General features: G+C 38.3%; 1 protein-coding gene across 31 annotated transcripts in view; it reads right to left on the bottom strand.

Annotated features, from left to right (window-relative positions):
• Positions 1 to 25,123, bottom strand: part of NEB (nebulin) — a 216,213-nt gene that overhangs the window by 127,184 nt on the left and 63,906 nt on the right. For 30 of the 31 annotated variants that reach the window (XM_082395693.1, XM_082395706.1, XM_082395682.1 and 27 more), the window contains exons 39-56: positions 24,785 to 24,889; positions 23,267 to 23,374; positions 21,476 to 21,787; positions 21,143 to 21,349; positions 20,646 to 20,750; positions 19,548 to 19,655; positions 15,894 to 16,205; positions 15,490 to 15,693; positions 13,216 to 13,320; positions 11,213 to 11,320; positions 10,555 to 10,866; positions 10,060 to 10,263; positions 9,471 to 9,575; positions 6,328 to 6,435; positions 4,381 to 4,692; positions 3,720 to 3,923; positions 3,342 to 3,446; positions 3,147 to 3,254 (exon numbers count right to left, since the gene is read on the bottom strand). In XM_082395693.1, coding sequence (XP_082251819.1) covers positions 3,147 to 3,254; positions 3,342 to 3,446; positions 3,720 to 3,923; positions 4,381 to 4,692; positions 6,328 to 6,435; positions 9,471 to 9,575; positions 10,060 to 10,263; positions 10,555 to 10,866; positions 11,213 to 11,320; positions 13,216 to 13,320; positions 15,490 to 15,693; positions 15,894 to 16,205; positions 19,548 to 19,655; positions 20,646 to 20,750; positions 21,143 to 21,349; positions 21,476 to 21,787; positions 23,267 to 23,374; positions 24,785 to 24,889 — 3,132 coding nt within the window. The remainder of the gene's footprint in view (positions 1 to 3,146; positions 3,255 to 3,341; positions 3,447 to 3,719; positions 3,924 to 4,380; positions 4,693 to 6,327; positions 6,436 to 9,470; positions 9,576 to 10,059; positions 10,264 to 10,554; positions 10,867 to 11,212; positions 11,321 to 13,215; positions 13,321 to 15,489; positions 15,694 to 15,893; positions 16,206 to 19,547; positions 19,656 to 20,645; positions 20,751 to 21,142; positions 21,350 to 21,475; positions 21,788 to 23,266; positions 23,375 to 24,784; positions 24,890 to 25,123) is intronic. The other variant, XM_082395702.1, reaches the window with a different exon arrangement.

The following is a 25,123-nucleotide window of genomic DNA, read 5'->3' as shown; positions in this document are numbered from 1 at the left end:
CTGAAATCATTTCCACTAAGATCAGGAACAAAACAAGGTTGCCCACTCTCACCACTATTATTCCACATAGTTTTGGAAGTTTTAGCCACAGCAATCAGAGAAGAAAAGGAAATAAAAGGAATGCAAATCGGAAAAGAAGAAGTAAAGCTTTCACTGTTTGCAGATGACATGATACTATACATAGAGAATCCTAAAGACGCTACCAGAAAACTCCTAGAGCTAATCAATGAATTTGGTAAAGTAGCAGGATACAAAATTAATGCACAGAAATCTCATGCATTCCTATACATTAATGTTGAAAAATCTGAAAGAGAAATGAAGAAAACACTCCCATTTACCATTGCAACAAAAAGAATAAAATACCTAGGAATAAACCTACCTAAGGAAACAAAAGACCTGTATGCAGAAAACTATAAGACACTGATGAAAGAAATTAAACATGATACAAACAGATGGAGAGATATACCATGTTCTTGGATTAGAAGAATCAACATTGTGAAAATGATTATACTACCCAAAGCAATCTACACATTCAATGCAATCCCCATCAAACTACCAATGGCATTTTTCACAGAACTGGAACAAAACGTTTCACAATTTTTATGGAAACACAAAAGACCTAGAATAGCCAAAGCAATCGTGAGAAAGAAAAACGGTGCTGGAGGAATCAGGCTCCTGGACTTCAGAGTATACCACAAAGCTACAGTAATTAAGACAGTATGGTACTGGCACAAAAACAGAAATATAGATCAATGGAACAGGATAGAAAGCCCAGAGATAAACCCGTGCACATATGGTTACCTTATTTTTGATAAAGGAGGCAAGAATATACAATGCAGAAAAAAGACAGCCTCTTCAATAAGTGGTGCTGGGAAAACTGGACAGTTACATGGAAAAGAATGAAATTAGAACACTCCCTAACACCATACACAAAAATAAATTCAAAATGGATTAAAGACCTAAATGTAAGGCCAAACACTATAAAACTCTTAGAGGAAAACATAGGCAGAACACTCTATGACATAAATCACAGCAAGATCCTTTCTGACCCACCTCTTAGAGAAATGGAAATAAAAACAAAAATAAACAAATGGGACCTAATGAAACTTAAAAGCTTTGGCATAGCAAAGGAAACGATAAACAAGACGGAAAGACAACCCTCAGAATGGGAGAAAATATTTGCAAATGAAGCAACTGACAAAGGATTAATCTCCAAAATTTACAAGCAGCTCATGAAGCTCAATATCAAAAAAAACAAACAACCCAATCCAAAAATGGGCAGAAGACCTAAAAAGACATTTCTCCAAAGAAGATATACAGATTGCCAACAAACACATGAAAGGATGCTCAACATCACTAATCATTAGAGAAATGCAAATCAAAACTACAATGAGGTATCACCTCACACCAGTCAGAATGGCCATCATCAAAAAAATCTACAAACAATAAATGTGGAGAAGGTGTGGAAAAAAGGGAACCCTCTTGCACTGTTGGTAAGAATGTAAATTGATACAGCCACTATGGAGAACAGTATGGACGTTCCTTAAAAAACTAAAAATAGAACTACCATACGACCTAGCAATCAGACTATTGGGCATATATCCTGAGAAAACCATAATTTAAAAAGAGTCATGTACCACAATGTTCATTGCAGCTCTATTTATAATAGCCAGGACATGGAAGCAACCTAAGTGTCCACCAACAGATGAATGGATAAAGAAGATGTGGCACATATATACAATGGAATATTACTCAGCCATAGAAAGAAATGAAATTGAGTTATTTGTAGTGAGGTGGATGGACCTAGAGTCTGTCATACAGAGTGAACTAAGTCAGAAAGAGAAAAACAAATACCATATGCTAACACATATATTTGTAATCTAAAAAAAAGTGGTTATGAAGAACCTAGGGGCAGGACAGGAATAAAGACGCAGACATAGAAAATGGACTTGAGGACACAGGGAGGGGAAGGGTAAGCTGGGACGAAGTGAGAGAGTAGCATTGACATATTTACACTAACAAATGTAAAACAGATAGCTAGTGGGAAGCAGCCGCATAGCCCAGGGAGATCAGGTCAGTGCTTTGTGACCACCTAGAGGGGTGGGATAGGTAGGGTGGAAGGGAGACGCAAGAGGGAGGAGATATTGCGATATATGTATATGTATAGCTGATTCACTTTGTTATAAAGCAGAAAGTAAAACACCATTGTAAAGCAATTATACTCCAATAAAGATGTTAAAAAAGTAAATAAATAAATAAAAAGCAAAAAAAAAAGGAAATAAAAACTAAGACATTATTCTGCCATTCAGTGATAACTGCTGATGGAAACGGCTTTTTGTGTGTGTGTGCAAGAAAGAGAGAGAGAGAGAGAATAAAATTAGGAGTCATACTGTATATGGGTTGGGGCCTGCTCATTTCAGTTATTATATAAACATTTTCCTGTGTCATTATATATTCCCTACAAACATGAATTTTAATGACAGCAGGTATTCCATTATATTGGTATATATTAATACTTTTAACCATTCTGTGATCGTTGAACATTTATTTTTAAAGTATGACAGTTACTTCCCATATTTTGGATATAAAGGGAAAATATTCTTTTGACTTCACAGACAAAAGAAATAGAAGGACAAACATTTCTAGAAATGTGAGCAAACCCATATTTTGAAGTAAGTAAATATCTGCAGCCAATCCCAGGATGCAGAGATAAACACATGGTGAGCGTGGATGGTTGGACTTTCAACAGAATAATGTGTCCCATTCCTTCAGCCCTTGTAGGTTCATTGGTTTACAGGGAATGAATGGGCTGGGTTTGGAAGGGATCCTATGATGAGCTCAATTGTATATAAGTACACATCATGTGGAAAAGCCAAAAGGCTGCCTGAGCTATAGTCAAGTAGCCAGTGCTTTTGTTCAGCAGGGCATAGACAGTATTTTGAAATGGATGTTGCTGTGGACTCAGTCACAGCTAGAAGTTAACCTTTATGTTGAGAGTTTTATTACCATTATTTTAAACTATTTACTTACAAAAAACTGTTAGCTAGAAGCTTAACTTCATAGCTTACTTGCTCTACTACATATCTTTGAGAGAGAAAGAAATCTTTGAGCCAAAGCTGAGCAAAGAACTCTACAGGTGCACTTACTTCACTTGCAATGTCTCTGGAGGCCTTGGCCACCCTGATGGGAATGGCATCTATCCGCATATCATAGCCTTTCTTCTTGGCTTCTTCTAGGCCAAGTTTATAGAGTTTCTGAAATGGACATAAATCATCGTAAGTTTGATCTATAAAGTGCAGTGCAAAAAAAAATATATCATGCACCATGAATACATTGCTTACCTCACTGTAATTTATTTTGTTTTGCTTAGCGAGTAAAACTTCAGGGGTGTCTGGCATAATGTGGACAGTGGTTTTATCTTTATCCCAAGCTTCTGTATAGAGATGCTGAAAGAAACAAAAAAAGGATGTGACAAGTACAGGCCAGTGATGAATCTGGTTCTTAATGAGAGTAAAGAGAGTCTGCTCTGTGCGTCAGTACTTGTGACACCTTTACCTCTAGGCGTCTCATATCAGTAAGAAGCACAACACTTACTTAAAAACCACTTTAATACCAAGCAAAATAATTGAATGTGATTTTTCTTTTATCAAGACAGATTTCAGTGTTTACATACACACGTACAAAAATTGATACCCTGCTCAAGTAAAAAAAGGACTTACGTGATTCATGGTAATAGCGTTGTTTTTTGCCAAAACCATTGGGATGGAGTCCATAAGGCTGGAAAACGTGAATTTATCTGGGTGCTGACGGTAAACATGGTCACTCAAAATCTGGGTAGCTCTCTTGTTCCTCTCATCCTCAAGAGAGCCACTAGGTAACCAGCCAATGCCTCTGAGCCACTGAAGGTCGGCCTTGTACAAATTCTGAAATTGTAAGTAATAAACCACTAAACATAAGCATAATGATATGCCTTAAAGAAATAAAAAATTGAACTATAATACATTATATTATATTACATATATATTTCAATGCTTGGATTCTTGAGAAATTTAAACATTTTGCTATGTCTTGTGAATCCACAAAATATTCAGATTAGAAACCTATTTTGAAAAACATTTTAAACAGAACATAGAGAACGACCCAACTCTACTAGATCAATAATCTAGAGGTTTCCATCAAAGCAATCGGTGCTTTGCTGGTTCTTTCTTTTTGGAAATAATGATGCTCTCAGATGTCTGTGTGACTGGATAGAGAGTTGGCATTAGTCCAGGGAGTTAGAACTCAGTTGTGTAAACTCAACTCCCCTCACCTTGGGGGAACTTTGATACTTAGGAAAGCAGACATGGTGTTTTGTTGGCCAAAGGAAAATCTTATACTCACGTCGCTCTGGAGGTTGTAGGCCTGCCGAGCGTGCATGACGTCAGTCTGGTCGGGTAGGCACGTCCACTGGTGCAGGTAGTTCTTGTAGTCCATGTCACTGACCAAGGTCTGGCACTTCTTGGCCTGCACCATCCCCAGCATGTCCACTGGGCTGCTGAACTTGGTCTTCCACTTCTCAAAGTCCTTCTTGTACTCCCTGTCACTCTGGATCTTGGCCACATGCATGGACCACATCATCTTAGGGTCATCCTTCACGTCCCGGGCTCCAACGTGATGGCCAAGCTGCTTGCGGTAACCATCTTTGTATTTGTACTGAGATGAAAATGCACAAATCAGATTTTTATTATAAGCCTGTAGAGGTCACAAGCCTGTACAAAATCATCTTGCTTATATCACTGTTGTACATTGACTTTTGCTAATAAGCACTAACTCAAGGCAATATCCTTCCTTTCCCCTAGAAGCTTATAGAGGTAATAAAATAGATGGAATTCATATAATTGTAGTGTATGCCCCAAATCACCTATGGCCTGGTAACAAGGAATAGTTCCGGGGGCAGCAAATGCACACAGTGGAGAGGCCATGTGGACCAAGGGACTTGGAGAAATGGGTTAGGCACTAAAAGTACATCAGAAAAGAGATGCACTTGGTGACAAGATGTGTTTAATAAGTAGTAAAATGAGTGTCCGGTTCCTATGGGGATGAAGTCAAGGTCAAGGACTACTTGCAGTAGCAACAGAAGAGAATTTCCTGTTTCATAATGGATTCAGGCATTCAGTGGTGGTGGCAAATTTTGGCATCATTTTGGAAACTGGTTATACTAGGGAAGCTGTCCTAGCAGCCCAGTTGCTTAGAGCATGCTCCTAATAAAGTCATGGGTTCTCATCTCTCATGGACCAACAGTGTTGTTATTCCATGTCCAAAGACGTTGTCCTGGAATCCGAGCCAATTATCCAAAATACATGCTTCTAGTCTCAAAGATAACTGAGTGAGAAAGTATAAACGAGTCAGCAGAGGCAATATAGTACAGTGGGAAGGAATGAGGTTGCCTGGAGTTTCAACTGCATCACCGCTAAGAGTTTGATTTTAGACAAGTTGCTTAAGCAACCCATAAAACAGGGATAATCACAATCTTACATCCTAGGGTAATTATGAAAAATAAGTGGCATAATGCATATAACATTCTTAGCACAGATTTCTCAACACTTCTTGGTTATTATTATTTTGTTATATATTATTATTGGCATAAATCCATTTGTAGGAAAGGTCCAACATACGTAAACTAAAGTGAGTCACTAATATGATCTTCCAAAATAAAGGGCAGCGTATTACCATATTCCCAAATAGTGGGTCTTGATTTTTAGAGCAGTGGTCTGTTCCTCAAGAATTCCCTGAGGTACCAGGAAAGGATGATGGTTTTATTCTGGGAGTTACAAGCCACAAGCCAGGAGCTAGTGCTAAGGGTGCACGTTTGGGCTAGTCTGGCACTGATCAACTGCCTTCTTTCCATGATCTTACAAGGGTGAATTGTAATGGCAAGTGTCATATGCATTTTTTGAATATTGTATATTAAAAGGCTATATAAAGCTAGGCCCTGATTCTCACTGGGAGAACTTAAGTTTATGAGTCACACTTTCTATAAGCACTATGACAATTTTTATACAAGCATCTCCAAGCCTGCAGCTACACTCTAACAAATTCCACATGAATGGATCTTTCTCTATTCTTGGTGGATCAGCTTTCACTGAAGATACTGTGACTTCGTGGTTATAAAACTTTTTTGTAAACATCAAATTTTTCATTTCCCTCAAAGCTAGGTTTTTGAAAAACCCTACACAAATACATCATGATATATTTCGAAAGGGCCAGGAAAGTTCTTTTAGAAGATTTAGTTCAGTGAAAACGTCACTTCAGACTGACCACATACTAGGAGTAAAACTGACAACTCACATCACTGATGATGTCCCTGGAGGCCTTGGCTGCCAAGATCGGGATGGCATCACTTCGCAAGTCGTAGCCTTTCTTCTTTGCTTCTTCGTTGGCGAGTTTATACCGACTCTAAATTTGGGCAAAAAAAAAAATCAGTTACATGTTGACATTCACATCCAAAAACGACAGAGGACTAAAATAATTCACCAAGTTCTACACGGGTAGGTGCCTGTAATAATCTCACTTTTGAGAGTTCTAAGCTTTCTGCGGTTTTGGCTGAAGTTGAGACTTAAACAGGATACCTATATGGAATATGGCACCTTTGTTTTTTTATTTTAAAACTTATGTTACATTAGCCATATACAGACATTATTCATGGTTTTAAAACTTTTAGTTATAACGATGAATCAGTTTTGGAAAGAAGTGGAAAAATTAAGCTGAAACTCATGGGTGGCAAAATGTGGGCAGGAGGGAAACTCATTTGATCCTCATTTATTCTGCACCAACTCTGTGCCATGACTGTGCTTGGTACTTGGGAAACAAAGATGAATATGAGGCCTCTCCCATCTTCAAGGTTTCTGGGAGAACTGATGGAAAGACTGATAACCTGAGGAACAAGCTGCCAAAAAGTCAGACCATGAAAGGTGCTTTAACCATATTATTAAGAACGAGCTCCACGGGACTTCCCTGGTGACGCAGGGGTGGACAGGACTCCGCGGTCCCAATGCAGGGGGCTGGGATTGATTCCTGGTCAGGGAACTAGATCCCACATGCATGGCGCAACTAAGAGTTTGCATGCCACAGCTGGGGAGCCTGCATGCTGCAACTAAGAAGCCGGAGAGCTGCAACTAAGGAGCCCTGGGGCCGCAGCTGGGGAGCCTGACTGCCGCAACTAAGGAGCCCACGAGCCACGGCTGGGGAGCCTACCTGTCACAACTAACACCCCACGCAACCAAATAAATACATAAATAATATTAAAAAAAAGATTGAACGTTAAAGAAAAAAAAGAACGAGCTCTAGGAAGGAGCAATTTATTCTGAATTGAAAATCAGGAAGTTTCCTCAGAGGGCATGACCTTGGCATTGGACCCTGAGTGATAAATATGGTTTCAATAGACTGAGATGGTGGTCAAGGGCAGAGGAACTTCCATGAATCAAAGTACGGGGGAGTGAATGTGCAGGGGCATCAAGCGGGGGCGGGGGGGGGGGAGGGGGGGCGCGCAGTGCCCGGGGAAGTGGCAGGACAGGACTGAAAAGAATTGGGAGTCGGGCTATGAAGGCCTGGTGCTAAGATAACTTTGTCCTTAATCCTATAGGAAAAGGGAAACCAACAACAATCTTTGAGGAAGAGTGACATCATCAAATTTGCATTGTATCTTCCTATCCTAAATGAGAAAGAAACACAATAGAATTGAACTAAGCTGATAGAGAAAAGTCAGAGAAAGCAGACCAGGCAGGTTAGGCAATCAGTTCAGGCATTCTTCCTGGGCCTCTTCAAACCAAGGGCAACATACAACATCTCTGAGCTTTTGCAGCAAAGACAGAGTTGACAGTTCTAGAAAGGCTGAGTGGCTAGTTACAGGGACCCTTTGTCCCTTAAAATATCTGCTCATATAGCACACGCTTTCCTGTAACACTATGGGACCTATAGTGCAGGTTTAGCTGAAAATTCACTTATTTTTGATTTGAGAGTGGGACTTGACAATTTTAGTTTGGGGTGACAATTAAGAGCTAGTTGTATAAGCTTTAAAATTATAGTTTGCACCCCTGAAAAATAAAATGACTTAAGGTGGTGGCTAATCAATTTAAATTCTCTCAGTTATAGTCTGCAGAAGAGTAACACGCTATTGATTTATGCTGTCAAAGAAACAATATTTTCCTTGCTGGTAGCACAAAGCTGGAAGAAATAACTAATACATCATCGGACAGAATCTTAGATTCACAAAAATCTCCACAGGCTTAAACCAATAGGCTCATTCTAAGAAAAAAATGCAGAGAGATAAATGTCAATCTTTGAACTGAGATTTAAGTTGCCAAATGTATAAATACAAGGTAGAGGAAACCTAGTTTAAGCCCATGTAAGTTGTCTTAGGGTTTTGGTTGACCCCAACTCCCACGCACACCAGCGGTGACATAGCCCCAAGGAGCCCCAAGGCACAGAGTGCAGAAATGGAGGGTAAATGTCCAGAAGAGGAAATGCAATGTCGACTGTACTCTATCTACACTAGTCATTCCTCACTCACAGGATTTTGTTTGGTTCTGAGAGTCACATTCTAGCAGGGATGTCATGTGAGGAATGCCCAGGAGCTTGGGATGTTTGGACTAGAAAGAGAACCTGGGGTGAAGTGGCAGCGGAGGCACACAGCGCTTACGGAGTCGGCACAGTTTGGTTCTGCATGGTCTTAGAGGATTATGTGGGTCTACAGAGAGAAACCATTGACCCAATACATGAGAAGCATCTTCTAAAGGAACTTTCCAGAACAAATAGGTTGATTTATGAGATAAGCACCTCGTCACTGAGAACACTTAAGCAAAGGCAGGATGACGACTTATTGGGCGGGGACTCCTGCACTAGAGGAGACTGACCTCTCAGCCTAAACATCTGTGCTTCTGATACGGGGGCACACGGCTCTATGCTCACAGAAAGTGAATAGGAAATGGGCTTGCTAATATATTTATATATTGACAGATCCTCTCTGTCTCTGTCTGTCTGTCTCTTGGTGTTATTTGATTGTACTGTGATTTTAATCCTTGACTTAAAGCTTGTACATTAAAAATCTTAAATTTTGACCCTAAAGTACAATTTAGGAAAAATAAGTCATATGTGGAAAATACACTTAGCACAGCTATGTATTTAGCATAAGGAGGAGATAAACGTATTTTGGTCTATTGTTAATTTCTTAAATTAATAAAGGAGGAAGGTCTAATTAATCTTCTGGTTACTGCTTAAATCATTCGTTCTTATAATGTGCACTTCCGAAATGATAATATGTGTTACTTGAAGACTGATGTTTAGGTAAGCGAGAAATGAAAGAGTTGGTATTCACACGGAGCAAGAAAAGACATTCTTTACAAAGTTGTCATTTAGTATTACATCACCATGGAATGGATTAATTGAAATATGAAACGCCATGCAAGTGTCATAGAATTAGCATCTGCTCCCACCTCACTGTAGTTGATTTTGTTAATTCTCGCCTGCGTAATTTCTGGTGTGTCTGCTGTGATGTGGACCTGGGTCTTGTCTTTGTCCCAGGCTTCCGTATATAAACGCTAGCAAGGAGAACATAAAATGTCATCAGGAAAAAACTTCAGTGTATTGTTAATCGAAACTTCAAGGCCACAAGAACTTTATAAAGAGAAATAACAAAAGGTTACGTATTTTATACACATTATGTATTTTACACGTATCTTCAAGTAAAGTAACCAGTTCATAGTAGAACAGATATGTATGAGTGCCTTCTGATACTCTGAATTGTATGTTAACAAAAGGAAATTTAGAATATCTTTTATGCAGAGATGATTTTCCATAAAAAGGTACCGTTTTATCAAAACCATGAAATAACTACTGAAGTAAATGTTAAAATATAAATGACATCGACATTAGGTAGACAGATATGGATAGATATAGAAAGATAGACAGACAGATATCTTTTGTTGCTCACTGCTCTATTTCTTTCTTCTCCTGATCATGCTTCTTTTCCTTTGGTTTAGCTTTAGGAGTCCTACCTTGGTTCTCTGAACTCTGAAGGCTCACCTTGTTCATAGTGATGGCGTTGTTCTTGGCCAACACTTGTTCCGGAGAATCAGTCACACTGGTAAACCTGAATTGGTCTGGAGGTTGGCGATAGATTTTATCACTCAAAATTTCAGTTGCCCTTTTGCATTTTTCCACATCCAAAGAGCCAATGGGAACCCAGCCGATGCCTCTCAGCCACTGGAGATCTGACTTGTACACATTCTGTTGATACAAATATAGCCAATAAATATTTATCTCTGGCTTGAGAAAACATTTTCATCAAAAGGATATGAAATAAGGTAAGAACACTCCTGAAAACATAGTTTGGTGGACAGGCAGGGTATCAGACAATATTCCTTTTCGGTCTGGAGGGTTTGACATTTAACACTCACAGGAAAAGAAGAAATGTTATGCCCCACTTGCAGGGGCTGGTGAGTTTGGTGCCACTTATCCAAGGGGTGTTAATTCACTGATTTCCCACCTTTGCATGTCACTATGATCCTCAGTACTCACATCGCTCTGGAGGTCGTAGGCCCGCCGAGCGTGCATGACGTCAGTCTCGTCGGGCAGGCACGTCCACTGGTGCAGGTAGTTCTTGTAGTCTATGTCACTGACCAAGGTCTGGCACTTCTTGGCCAGCACCACCCCCAGCATGTCCACTGGGCTGCTGAACTTGGTCTTCCACTTCTCAAAGTCCTTCTTGTACTCCCTGTCACTCTGGATCTTGGCCACATGCATGGACCACATCATCTTGGGGTCGTCACGTATCTCTCGGGCACCAATGTGGTGGCCAAGCTGCTTGCGAAAACCTTCCTTGTACTTGTACTAAAGGAAAAAAAAAAGAAACCATGTCTTATTCTTTTTGAGATTAACTTATATTACTATCTTTGTGGCAAATTAAAGAGAACATTAATTCCAAATATCACCAAGAGTAGAGAGCCACAGATTTAAGGTTTTTTTAATAGGAAAGATTAAAGGCTAAATCCTACAAAATTCCATACATAATAAATGCATCCTTGAATTTATCCTCATCCCACACTGCATCCCTGGGATCATTTCACTATGTTTTAATTTGTTACTTGGAGGACTCTGTTCAATTTAAAATTAAATTGAGACTGCTTTGAAGTGAAAATTGCAATTCAATCAATACAAACAAGGGATAAAGTCTTACTTCGCTGGCAATTTCTCGGGATGCTTTTGCTGCTTTGAGTGATATGGCATCAACGGGAAGATCGTAACCTTTTTTCTTCAGCTCCTCATAACCCATTCGGTAGTGTTTCTGTTAAGAGATGAAAATCACTTTGAAAAAAGCTGTTTTCCATAAACATCTGCATCATAATGAATCCAAAGTGCTAAATATTTTAAGAGCTCATGAGGATAGTACAATATGTGCTCTAGAATACTCAAATGTAATTGGAAATTATGCTCATTGATTGCTGATGATCCTGTTTTAAACTTGAAAGCTCTTCAATTACTTAGATCAATAAAATTAAATGTCAGCTCTTCCCAAATATTTATGAGAATGAGACAGACAGAAGTAAATTGGTAGAGAAATGAAATGAAATTATCATTTAGGTGCTGTTTTCCAATTAACTTTGAATGTTTCATTAGAAGTTTTTGTTAGAAAAGAGCAATGCCTTTTTTAAAAAAATTAATTTAATTTAATTTATTTATTTTTGGCTGTGTTGGATCTTCATTGCCGCGCACGGACTTTCTCTAGTTGCAGCGAGCGGGGGCTACTCTTCATTGCGGTGCGTGGGCTTCTCATTGTGGTGGCTTCTCTTGTTGCGGAGCATGGGCTCTAGGCGCATGGGCTTCAGTAATTGTGGCACGCGGGCACAGTAGTTGTGGCTCACGGGCTCTAGAGCGCAGGCTTGGTAGTTGTGGCGCACAAGCTCAGTTGCTCCGTGGCATGTGGGATCCTTCTGGACCAGGGCTTGAATCCATGTCCCCAGCATTAGCAGGTGGATTCCCAACCACTGCACCACCAGGGAAGCCCAAGAGCAATGCCTTTTCCCATCTAACACCTCTAGTGGGGGAAAATCACACCTAACGGACTATGTAGCTAACACATTGTGAAACAGAGTCTATTTCACAATACAGGGCTGTCCAAAAGTAGGATACACATTTTTAGGTAAGAAACTAAAGTCCTTCATAATTTTTAAAATGTAAGATTTTTTGAGGAAAGTTTAAATATTGAATTTAAAAAGCTTAAGTGAAATAATGTGCTTCTTCAGATTTGTTACATAATTAAATAATTGAGAATCTAATTTAATGCATTTCATTTAGAAACCAGATTGTTTAAAGTGCCTATTGATTTTGGACTTGTTTTTATATTTTAGTCCTTTGTGTCATTATTCCAGAACATTATTTAAGCTAAAGTGTTTGTATTAGAATTTAGAACTTGTCTTTAAAATATTAATTTTTACATCTATAATTTTCAGGAGATTATGCCATGATGACAATAAAAATAAAAATGAAATTATCCTGCATGAGTTTTTTTTGTGTGTGCCTGAGTTTTTTTGTGTGTGTGCAACAGTTTTTTATGCTCACTCATTTAAATTTTATTGAATTTCATGTATATCAGACACTATACTAGCTAAGCACTGCAGATCAAATATGAATTGTCTCTGCTCCCAAGAAGTTCTTATCCACATAGGGAAGAGTTATACAAACCATTACATTATGACAACATGTGTAATAATGGACTATAATGAACAGAGAGCACATCCCTCCAACTCTATCTGACATAGGGAGTGCCAATTATTTGGATGTTCAGGCTTAAAACCACTAAATGAGGACTCTAAGTCACTTGTAGTTTGTTAATTAAAATGATTCAAGTATTCAAAATAAATTCCAAATAAATTCACTGCCTTAGGCGCAATTAAAATGAGCTTTCTGGGGACTTCCCTAGTGGTGCAGTGGTTGGGACTCCACGCTCCTAATGCAGGGGGCCCGGGTTCGATCCCTGGTCGGGGAACTAGATCCCACATGCATGCCGCAACTAAGAGTTCACATGCCACAACTAAGGAGCCCGTGTGCGGCAACTAAGGAGCCCGCCCACTGCAACTAAGACCCAGTGCAACCAAATAAAAATAAATAAATAAATAAATATTTTAAAAAATAAAAATAAAATGAGCTTTCTGAAAACACATGCTGAATTTGGAAACTTACATCACTTGTATTGATTAAGTTTGCTTTAGCCAGAATAATGCCAGGTGTATCAGGCATGATGTGGATTTGAGTCTTGTCCTTGTCCCAAGCTTCTCTATAAAGTCTCTAAAATGAGAAATAAGTGTTTTTCAGTGGCGCTGTAAGATTAGTGAGTGACATAGTTAACTTCAAACAGTATTACTGATTCATCTAAATTAAGCATTACAAGAGCATAAGCAGATAACATAAGCAGAAAATATAGTATTTTTTGACTCATCTGAGACATAACTGCCTTCAAAAATATAGATTATGGATTACCTTTTCAAAGTTACAACTAACCTGCCTGTAAGAAATCAACCCAAGTATTTAAAGCCTTTGCCAACATCATCAAATGGAGCAGCAGTTCTCCACCTGTTGGATTGTAAAAGTCTCCCTCAGTGTTTAACTGGGGGACAGCCCTTATCTTCTGAAAAGATGACATATTCAGGGTATGTCTATATATTAGGGAGTCTCATTTCCTATGTGGTTTATTATATAGTTATACCTCATAATTACTTGGGAGGATTAGGATTCCCCCAAAGGATTTTGTATGAGATTTATCAAAGCCTCTTGTATGTCCCGGGATCATCATCCGTCTTTCTTCAACAGAAGACAGAGGGACCCAAACAAAAATCTCATTGATTTATTAAAACTAGGGGGTGAAAGTCTGATGAAAAACTGTGTTTACATTGTCAGAGAATCTTCCCACAAGATACTTATCAATTACAAAGGACAAAATAGTAACCAGACAGTGGAGAAAGCTGACGACACCATTTCACCCAAGTAATCAAAGTTAAAATGATCAGTAATGGGACAGATTGATATTATGTGCCTATATGGGGGAGGATGCAACATGTGCTATCCTGCCAAAAACACAAAACCTGAATCTAATCATGAGGAAACACTAGACAAACCCATATCTAGGGAGGTTCTACAAAACAACTGGCCTGTGCTCTTCACAAATGTCAAGGACTTGGAAGACAACGAAGTGAGGAACCAGTTCAGATTAAAGGAGACTAAAGACATGACAAGTAAATTCAACGTGTGGTCTTGGATTGGATCCTGGATCAGAAAAGATTTTTTACTTTCTATAAAGGACACTTGTGGTAAAATTGAGTAAATTCTGTAGACTAGTGTTATTTCAACACTACTTTCCTGATTTTGATCATTGCACTGTGGTTATCTAAGAGAATGTTCTTATGTTCAGGAAATACACATTTAGGGATAGAGCGGCATCAGGAAGCAACTTATACATACACACACACACACACACACAGAGCAAAGAGAAAGAGGTGGGAGGGGGAGAAAGAGAAAAAGGCAAAAGTGACAAAATGCTAATAATTGCAGAATCTGGGTGAAAAGATATATGTATGTATAAAGATGCACATACATGAATTATTTGTACTATTTTCAACTTTTCTGTATACCTGAAATTATTTCAATATAAAAAGATTTTAAAGTCTCATTGGTTCCTTGGACTTATCAATTTCCCTTTGAGGTGTGCAGTGTGGAGTGTGAGGGGTTGGCACTTTTCTCCTTCCTGAACATGCTTACTATGGTCCATGTAACCCAGAGGAGCCAATTAAGACATTCAGGACTACAACAAACCAAGGCTTGTGAATTTCCATATACCTTTATCCTGGTTCTGGACTAACCTTTCTGATTAAGAAAGATCAGAGTTTCTCAACCTCAGCACTATTGGTGTTGTATACCGGATGATTCTTTGTTGTGAGGGAACTGTCCTGACTTCTATCCACTAGATGCCAGTAGCATGCCACCCTCAAGTTATGACAAGGTCTCTGCGTGCTGCCAAATGTCCCCTGTGAGACAAAATTGTCCCTGGTTGGGAACCACCAGATAAAGAGATAACTATATACTCTTTATGACATTTCCACTGTGCCTGTGTAAGGTACTCAGAATATCTCCCTCTCATATACTCTATCCCAACAAAATCTGGGTCTTTAATGCACTCATTAAAGTTTCAAAGAAAAAAAATACGTTCAGTAGTTTTTTCTTTATGATTTGGATAAATAAATAAGCAAGCAAGATTTGGGTGACAAAATTTATACTAACCCATTTTTACATGATCCAGTGTAGGGTAACTGATAATTCAAATGAAGTAACCAAATAAAAAAACATTATGCTGTGTGATGCGATGCTGTGCTGTTCTACTAATTTATTAAGCAAATATTATTGAGCACCTACCAGGTATCAGGCACTATAATTTCTTTTATTTATTTCTGAAGAGTTACTCACATCACTCCTATTTCTGGCATTTGTCTTTGCCAGAACTATATCCAGGGCATCAGGAATGCTGGTGAACTTGTTTCTGTCTGGAGGCTGGCGATATATCTTCTCACTGATGATGTTTGAAACCCGTTTGTTCTTTTCTACCTCCAAAGAACCCAGGGGACTCCATCCTATGCCTCTCAGCCACTCAAGGTCAGACTTATACAAATTCTGTGAAAATACAAAGCAAGCCATCAAAATTCCATCCTCATCTGGACCCTTGACTCAAGTGATTCTATGCATTACAAACAGATGCATTTTAGATATTCAATAATAATTTATCTATCTAGTTTCAGTCTGTCTACGATTAAATGGCTACTCCTATGAGATATGAAGTACTACATAAACTATGAGATTTAGTAGAAACTGACCTCACTCTGTAGTTCATAAGCCTTTTTAGCTTGAACAACGTCACTCTGGTCGGGCAGGCAGGTCCACTGGTGCAGGTAATTCTTGTAGTCTATGTCACTGACCAAAGTCTGGCACTTCTTGGCCAGCACCACTCCCAACATGTCCACTGGGCTGCTGAACTTGGTCTTCCACTTCTCAAAGTCCTTCTTGTATTCCCTTTCACTCTGCATTTTGGCTATGTTCATGGACAACACAAGCTTTGGATCATCTTGCAGACTCCGGAATCCAATATGGTGGCCGACTTGCTTGCGGTAGCCTTGTTTATATTTAAACTGAAATCGGAGAAAACAGTTCTCTTATTAACATAAACACAGGGCAAGTTAAACTCAGTTTGCTTTGTTTGCATGTTTGTTTTCCAAAACTGAGAATTTCATTTAACTTAATAAGAAATGTGAAAACTTAGGTGGAAGCTTCCAAAAAAACATAATGTAGCTGAGTATCAGGACAGGTTATGATGAGAAATTAAATTCAACTAGAGGTAGAAATATATATTAGGATGTGCTAGACATTGTGTATGCTGACTCTAGGGTAGCATTTGATAAAGCTCTTGTGATATCCTTATGGGAATGATGGAAAAGTATGGCTGAATGGCAAAAAAAAAAAAAAAATTGGGAAGATTCAGGACTTGATGAACAGGACTAATAGTGTAGATCAATTTATTAATAAGCAGCAGGGTTTTTTAGTGGTTTGCCATATAATTATGTCACATAAACTTGGCTTGTTCGGGATCCATATCTTCATGCACATAAAAACAGCTAAACATGTTAAATTAGAAACAAAATTCCACAAGATCTCAACATATTGCCAAGATAGGTCAAAACGAACTACATAAATGTAAGAAATTAGTAGTGAAATCTAGTATTTAGATTCAATTGGGAAAAACTGCATTATTGTTGGATGACAATGACAAGAGGGATAATAATAATGAGAGGAATAATAGCATTTACTTGATACCAGATGCTGAACATACATTACACTTCACAGAAGTAGGTTCTACTTTCTCTTGACACCCAGCTTCATGGTTATGTCTACTAAAAATACTCAAGAGTTTACGTGGATTATAAGCTCAATGTGGGCAATCTGACAAAGTTGCTTTTAAAAAAGTAGATTTTTGTAAGAGATTCTGTAGGAGTACAGATAAAGGCAAATCAGAAGCTCATTTGCTTGGCCTGACCTGAAACAGGAAAACAACACCGAGTTTTGAGGCACTCTATTTTGAGAGGGGTTTTGAAAAAATAGAATAAATCACAAGTGGAATGATCAGAGGATTGAAGGACCTATAAAGCTAAAACCAAAGGAGAATAAGTAAGAAACTTGAAATGTTTGAAAGGGTATCAGGTGAAAGAGGAAATATGCTACTTTTGTGGTGTTCTAAAACACAGACCTAGGGCTGATCAGTAACATGTTCGAAATAAGGAAATAGATAACGTCAATTAGAGATGGTCCAGCAAGGAAACAACCTGCCCTTAAGGACACAAAAATTCTTATATTTGTCAGTATCCAGAGACCAGTTGGAATGGAGAGAAGGTAGGATGCTGAGTGGGAGATTAGATTAAATAACCTTTAAGTTATCTTCTAACTCTAAATTCTATGATTCTAACTTATTAAATTGAGTACTCATAAAAAATAGCTCTACTCTCCTTAGATTGTATAGATACAAGAACCATTTGAAACTGAGAGGAGATACAATCTCTACAATGGTGGGAAATTCATTTATAGGTAATTTAATTTTAGGGTAAGATTTCGAAAGTTTTTAACAGATTTACGTGAAAAGAAATTAGGTACTATCAAATATTATGTTGTTAGGAAAGTATTGACACAATTTCATTTCCTAAACTATCTTTACCTCTTGGGGAGCACTAACATTAAATGAAAAAATGAGTTTACTTTCTGGGGACCGTTCAAGCATCACTACTGCTTTAGGTTCATTACCACATCTATTCATTTTAATGAAGTATTGACCTGCAAGCTGGAGGGTGGGTAATAACACGCCATCTAATTAATTCTCAACACTTCTGGAGTGCCACAGATTAACTGAATTAGAGACAAACTTCCCTTATATTCTTAGAATTTATTGTCAGACTCTGTCTTTATTTTTTTTTTAATCTTTTTAATATTGGAGTATAGCTCATTAAGAATGTTGATAGTTTCAGGTGCACAGCAAAGCAACTCATCCATACATAAACATGTATCCATTCTTGCCCAGACTGCACTCCCATCCAGGCTACCACATAACATTGAGCAGAGTTCCCTGTGCTAAACAGTAGGTCCTTGTTGGTTACCCATTTTAAAAACAGCAGTCTGTACATGTCAATCCCAAACTCCCTAACTATCCCTTCCCTCCCCCCTTCCCCCCAGTAACCATAAGTTCATTCTCTAAGTCTGTGAGTCCGTTTCTGTTTTGTAAATACGTTCATTTGTATCATTTCTTTTTAGATTCCTCATATAAGCGATATCATACGATATTTCTCCTTCTCTGTTTGACTTACTTCACTCAGTATGACAATCTCTAGGTCTTTGCTGCAAATGGCATTATTTCATTCTTTTTTGTGACTGAGTAATATTCCATTGCATATATGTACCACATCTTCTTTATGTCAGATTCTGCCTTTAGACACGCTTTCTCTCCAAACCAAATCCTTGTTTTGCTTTGTTTCAAAGATTTTGATTAAGAGGTTGTGCTTCCCTATGAAATTCTGGTAATTTATTCTCTATAACCAAAGTTCTCTGAATTTTTGGTGCTTAATTTTTGGGGTTAACAAAATTATATGTTTTAGTGTTTGCAGAATATCTAAGTTGAATACTTATAAAAATTTAATTGATCAATAGGAACTATATCCAGTTTATTTACCAAATTTACTACCCTTTCCAATCATAAATAGAAGTTGCCTTGGGAGTTCCCTGGTTGTCCAGTGGTTAGGACTCGGCACTGTCACTGCCATGGCCTGGGGTTCAATGCCTGGTCGGGGAACTAAGATCCTACAAACTGTGTGCGGCCAGAAAAAAAAAAAAAAACAGAAGAAGTTGCCTTGGAGAGTGAATATCCTTGTTTTATGAACTTTCGACCAGATACCCAGGGGAAAGTTAAGTCCTCTGGATCTTAAACCTAAATTCCTGCCACTTTCTGTATTTTCTATACCCTGAGCCAATTTATTATAATTGTGTAAATGCAAGGATGGACTAAATAAAAAGAACTGGAAGCTAATTTTAAATATGTGCAAAGAAAAATCTATTAACATTAGGTTGTTGAGGTTATTTATTATCTGGCACTTTGAATTTGTCTAAAATAGACAAATAGAAACCAGGAAAATTATTTGCAAGCAAGCAGGGGAAAACGGAAATCTCTGGTTCTTCTGTAATGTCTAGAAACATCATGTCTTAGTGTAATGCATCTTGTAGGTCCTCTGGCTCAGTCTCTGTCCAGGCAGCCCCTTTTTTGATATTCAATCAGTGAGAAACAAGAGTGAATTTGGGGTAAGTGAAGAGGGTAGGAGAAGATGAAGGGGACGGCATTACATTTTGAAAGTTAGGGCCTATCTGTGAAAATCATTACCAGCATTAAGGTACTGGATTCAGATAACAGTGTATCCTCATAGAATTCAAACAATACTTACATCACTAGCAATGTCTCTTGAAGCTTTGGCCAATTGTACAGAAATTGCATCAACTGGGAGATCATAGCCTTTCTTCAAAGCTTCTTCCCATCCAAGTTTATAGAGTTTCTGAAAATTAAAGAAATTATTTAGCATTATTCAGTGTATATTAAAACCCAAACAGATTATTGAACAAAAGTGTACCTAAAGAGTAGACATCAGATTTTAACATCATCTATCTTATCTCTAAAGATATGGATAAAAACAAAGCAAGCTGTTTAATAGAGCAATGACTTAGCATCACATGATCTGGCTTCTTTTTTTTTTGCCTCTGAGACTCACTCCCCACCTCCTTGGTAGTGTAGTTGATCACGTCCTTTTCTGTTCAGACACAATATGGTCATATCAAGTATATTAGGTAGATTCCCTTTGCAGTTAAGTACAGTCTAGGTTCACTATTTTGATTACAGATGTTAAATTGATTTTAAAAAAAAAAAGGGTCAGGTAACATATTTTAATTATCTAAATGATAAAAGTAATAGATAATGAAATGCCTTTTGTAAAGTGCAATAAATAAGTCAATCTTTTTGAATCAAATTCATTGAATGGATGTACATATGTTAAAACTGGACAATAATAAAAATAGCTGAAGGTCATCCAGTGCTTATTAAGTGCCAGGCGCTGTGATGAAAGCCCTTCATGGAATTTCTCATTTGGTCCTCACAGCAATTCAACGTCATAGGCACTTTTATGGTCCCAGTTTTAGGGATGAGGAAACTAAGGTTTAGACCCAATATTACACAATTCATAAATGGCAAAGCCAAAGCTCATACCAGGTCTGTTTGGTGCAATTTTTTCTTTCAACAGCTATTTATCAATTTTCTATACTGCGCCACGCACAATGAGTACTGAAATAAACAAAACAGGCACAATGCCTACTCCATGGGATATATAATCACAGCTGAAGCCCTTGCTTTAAACCACCATAAACTGCAACATCCCTACGCTAACCAGTTTGAGTCCTTCATTTCCACTGCTTCAGCATTTACATCAATTATATACCATGACATCATTTAAAACGTTCAATTAGTTTCAAGCAAAATTTTTATGTAGCTTTACCTGACTGTAGTGTGTTTGATTTTGCTTGGCTTGTAAAATATCTGGTGTATCTGGCATCACATGAGTCTTGGTTTTATCTTTGTTCCAATCAACGGTGTATAGGTACTAGAAAGTTAAAAAGCATACATTTAAAATTTAATAAGTTTTTAGGACAAACAAGAAAGAAAAAAATATAACAATATTTGAATGAACTCAATTTGAATTAGATTAAATTAATTTAGTAACTAAAGTAGTATATGATTCAGAAAAGACACCAAAAATAAACTCAGACTTAAAAAAATAATTTAAAAGAACAAATAATTTCTAACTTAATTAGAAGGGCAAGTAAAATAAAAATAAGAGGTAGGGAGCAGAATAAAATGGTGTAGGGGAGTGCTCTGGTACTGTTTCTCACTGCATAGAAGTGGTGGGCCCAAACTAAATTTCCCAAACAAGAACCAGAGACTGCTAGCCCTGTCTGGCTGGGAGCTACAAGGAAGGATAGCTGTTCTGTCTACCTTGTTCATGGTATGCGTATTCTGCTTGGCAAGAACCATGTCCATGGAGTCATTCAGCTTCTTAAACTGGAAGTTGCTAGGGTGCTGGCGGTATTTCTGATCACTGGCATTTTCAGTTGCTTTCTTGGCCTTCTCCACTTCTAGGGAACCAGCTGGACTCCAGCCAAGCCCTTTGAACCATTCATTGTAGTCATGCTTATATACATTCTATAAAGAGAAGAAGCACATTCTACTTTACCTTATCAATTTAGATACAAAACTTGGCACAGGAGCCTGTAATCTCCCTTCTCATGCTAAGAATGCAACCATCACTCAGAAAGAAGAGAGCCTTACATCACTCTGTATGTGATTCATATTCTTGGACAGCTGGATGTTCATGGAGTCTGGAGGGAGGAAGTAACTGTGAATCAGGTGCTTGTAGTTGGTGTTGGTGATGTTGGCTTGGGCATCCTTGGCGGCCGTGACACTGAGCATGTCGGCAGGGGTGTGGTAGCTGGTCTTGGTTTTCTCATAGTTTTTCTTGTACTCCCGATCAGACTGCATCTTGGCCACTTGCATGGAATGGACTAATTTGGGATCATCCTCAAGACTGCGGAAACCAACCATCTTCCCCCTCTCCTTTTCATAATTGTGTTTGTATTTATACTGTGAAGAAAAATTTGAATATTTAGTCAGAGCAGTTCCCTTGACCAGAAATCATTCTAGTGTCAATATTCTGTATTTCATAAAAAGGGATACTTTTATAGAATTCTACAGTTCACAAAACACTTTTTTCACATTTATTTGTGTAAGTTGATCATCACAACTATACCTTGTGAGGTAGACAGCAAAGTTATTGTTACTGCCCCCATTTTAGAGAACAGTAAGCTGAGGCCAGAGGGGTGAGTGACTTGCTAAAGTCATTAAAGCTTAGAACATAGATCTTGTGATGATACACCACCCAGATTTTCACACATACACTGTTGTTAAAGAACATTTAGTAGGTAATAAGTGTACAGCAAATGAGAGAAGAAAAAGCAGAATGTTCTAAGCAGTTTAATGTTGCCCTGAAAAATCATTCAGCCAGTCTTTCACTGATGAGAAGAGGCTTAGTTATGAGATACACAGTATAATTTTAGGGCAGCTTTATTTTTGTGGAGCTTTTTTTCTTTTAAGACTCTCTACTCTGGTATAATGGGGAAGAAATTTTACTATTTATCACCAAGTTCCCTCTTTCATGGGGAGATCCTGATGCATGGAAAACTTCTTATTCTGCTTATCTCTTGTGGGTTCGGGTGTACAAGTTAGGGGTTAGGAGCTGGGAGAGCCAAATGACTCCAGCACAATAGAGGGAGAAGTCTGGAGTTCTCAGGACAATGTAGGAGCGGGATAGGGATGGGTAGGTAGGAAAAATGAAGAGCAGAGGTGGAAGAGGAAAGAGAAAGTAGACCTGGGGGATGGCTAAGGAACGAGTGCTCTGAATGTGCTCCTCTCATTACCCCCAGATCATTAAATGTTCACTGTGAGTGGATTTCTTGTGGAAACAACCAAATGAAAGAATTGAGTTTCATAAAGGTGATGATTTATGGCAACAGTGTGTTGGCACACCAGCTCTCTGGGGGAAAAAAGCCCTAATTTGTAGTGTTTGCCAATTTCTGTGGTATAAGTACTCCCATTATGGTTGATATCAAGCTACCAATAGTTTAACAACTATTAAACTATTATGAGAAGGTTTGCAAAACTCATGATTATTTAATAATCAGCTATCATGAGCACAAAAGATCAGGACCCCCAGCACACCACTTCCTGGGACATCCTGTTAGGAAGACAGAGCCTAAGAGGCAGGAGGCAAGAACAACACAAGTCTTAAGAAAACTTAGTGAAGGGCTTTGGATTTCTACCGGCCATAGCCTTGGTGATGGAGTACAAAGGTGGTCATAATGTGGCTGGCATTCTGTTTTTTCAGAATACCAGAGAAAACACAAGAGCAAGGCTAAGAAGCATTCACAGAACAGAATGGGACTATTGTTAGCAGGCATGCTTTCTCTCTCATATTTTATTCACTCAGTGTTTCTAGAACTCAGCCCTTATTATTTTGGTAGATTAGAAACCCCCAGTCAGGTGACCGCTTTCCTTCAGACTTACATCGCTTGCAATATCTCTTGAGGCTTTGGCAGCTTTGATAGGAATGGCATCAGTTCTGAGATCATAGCCTTTCTTTTTAGACTCTTCCAAAGAAAGTTTGTAGAGTTTCTGGAAAGAGAGGCAAAGGAAATAGTTTTCTTCTAAATAGGAAAGTCTGGGTTTATTTTAAAAGAGTAAACTGGCACTGCAGCATCTTTTTTTTTTTTTTTAAATCTTTCAGCAGAATGCTTCATTGGTGGTTCAAGGGCTAAATGCTCTCACAAGTAACATAACTGTGTTTGAAAACAAAATCTATTACAAATTAAAACATCTTCAAAAAACCACCAGAAAAAGTAAGAGCTACTGGTCTCTATTAGGTTGTAAATATGCTTTTTAGTAATGTGAAAGCCCAGTAGATTCTTACTGATGCATTTTGTCAAATAAGAGTCAAGAGAAGAATACAAAATAGCCATGTTCTTACATCAAAAGACTTCACTGTTTTGCAATTGACACTTTCATGTATATAATTGTGTGGATACTACAATCCAAAAAGAAGTCAACAATTCCAAATCCCTGTGTAATTCAAACAAACAAAAGAAAAAAAACTGGTAGGGGGACTTCCCTAGTGGTCCAGTGGTAAAGAATCCACCTTCCAATTCAGGGGACCCGGGTTCGATCCCTGGTCAGGGAACTAAGATCCCACATGCCGCGGGGCAACTAAGCCCGCATGCCACAACTACTGAGCCCATGCACCTCAACTAGAGAGCCTGCAAGCGGCAAAACTACAGAGTCCATGCGCTCTGGAACCCATGTGCCACAGCTACAGAGCCCACCCGCCCTGGAGCCTGCATGCCACAACTAGAGAAGAGAAAACTGCACGCCACAACCAGAGAGAAGCCCGTGTGCTGCAATGAAGATCCCGCACGCCTCAATGAAGATCCCGCGTGCCACAACTAAGACACGATGCGGCATTTATTATAAGTAAATAAATAATAAATAAATCTTTTTTTAAAAAAACTGGTAGGATTTGAGGGTTTCCTGGCAACTGGTTAGGATGAGGAAGGAAGTGAAATAAAACACTTATGCAGTTTCTAACAGTAAGTGTTGCACATTCCTTACGGGGCTTGACCTAAATTCTTCAAAATGTTATTCTTCCCTTTCCATTTAACTTTTCCCAAGACTGCCTCTTTAGAATCATTTCAAAAGCTTGGTAGAGGGACTCTTTAAGAAAGTCCTGGGATTCACTCTTTCTTTATCTCTTATCCTGGGCTCTAAACCATTCTCTTTACTTCTCTTAGTTTGATAAGAAGTACCTACTCCTAGAACAAAATCCAACTGCCCTTCGAATTCCTAACTGCTGTCCCATCAACAGGCCTACTCCTACTCTTAGCAAAGCAAGATTAGAAAGATTCTCATTTGTGGGTTCCCACTCATTGTCAAAACAGTCATTCTCAAAATCGAGACATTAATTAGTTAATTTGTTTTTATTGGTTCAAATAGGTAGGAAAGAAAGATGACAACTGGAGGAATTATACTCACATCACTCATATTAATTGTATTTGCCTTTGCCAGAATAATCTGGGGGATATCAGACATGATGTGGACTTTAGTCTTGTCAGCCTCCCATGCTTGTTTGTAGAGGTGCTGGAAAGAAAAAAAAAAAAAGAAGGAAGGAAGAAAGGAAGGAAAAAAGAAAGAAAGAAAAGAGAAGGAAAAAACCAGTGGAAGTTAATATTTAAAAGTTTTAAAGGAAGTCACTTAGTACATATATATTATTATACACAAATATCAATATTTTATGTATTTTTATTAGCCGGCTCTTATTTTTTAAAAATTTAAAGGAAAAAGGTGCTCATTCAAACAAGACAGTGGAGAGGA

The sequence above is a fragment of the Balaenoptera borealis genome (assembly GCF_965194805.1).
Source record: "Balaenoptera borealis genome assembly, chromosome: 6".
NCBI lineage: Eukaryota > Metazoa > Chordata > Mammalia > Artiodactyla > Balaenopteridae > Balaenoptera > Balaenoptera borealis.
This window is presented reverse-complemented; position numbering and strand designations above follow the sequence as displayed.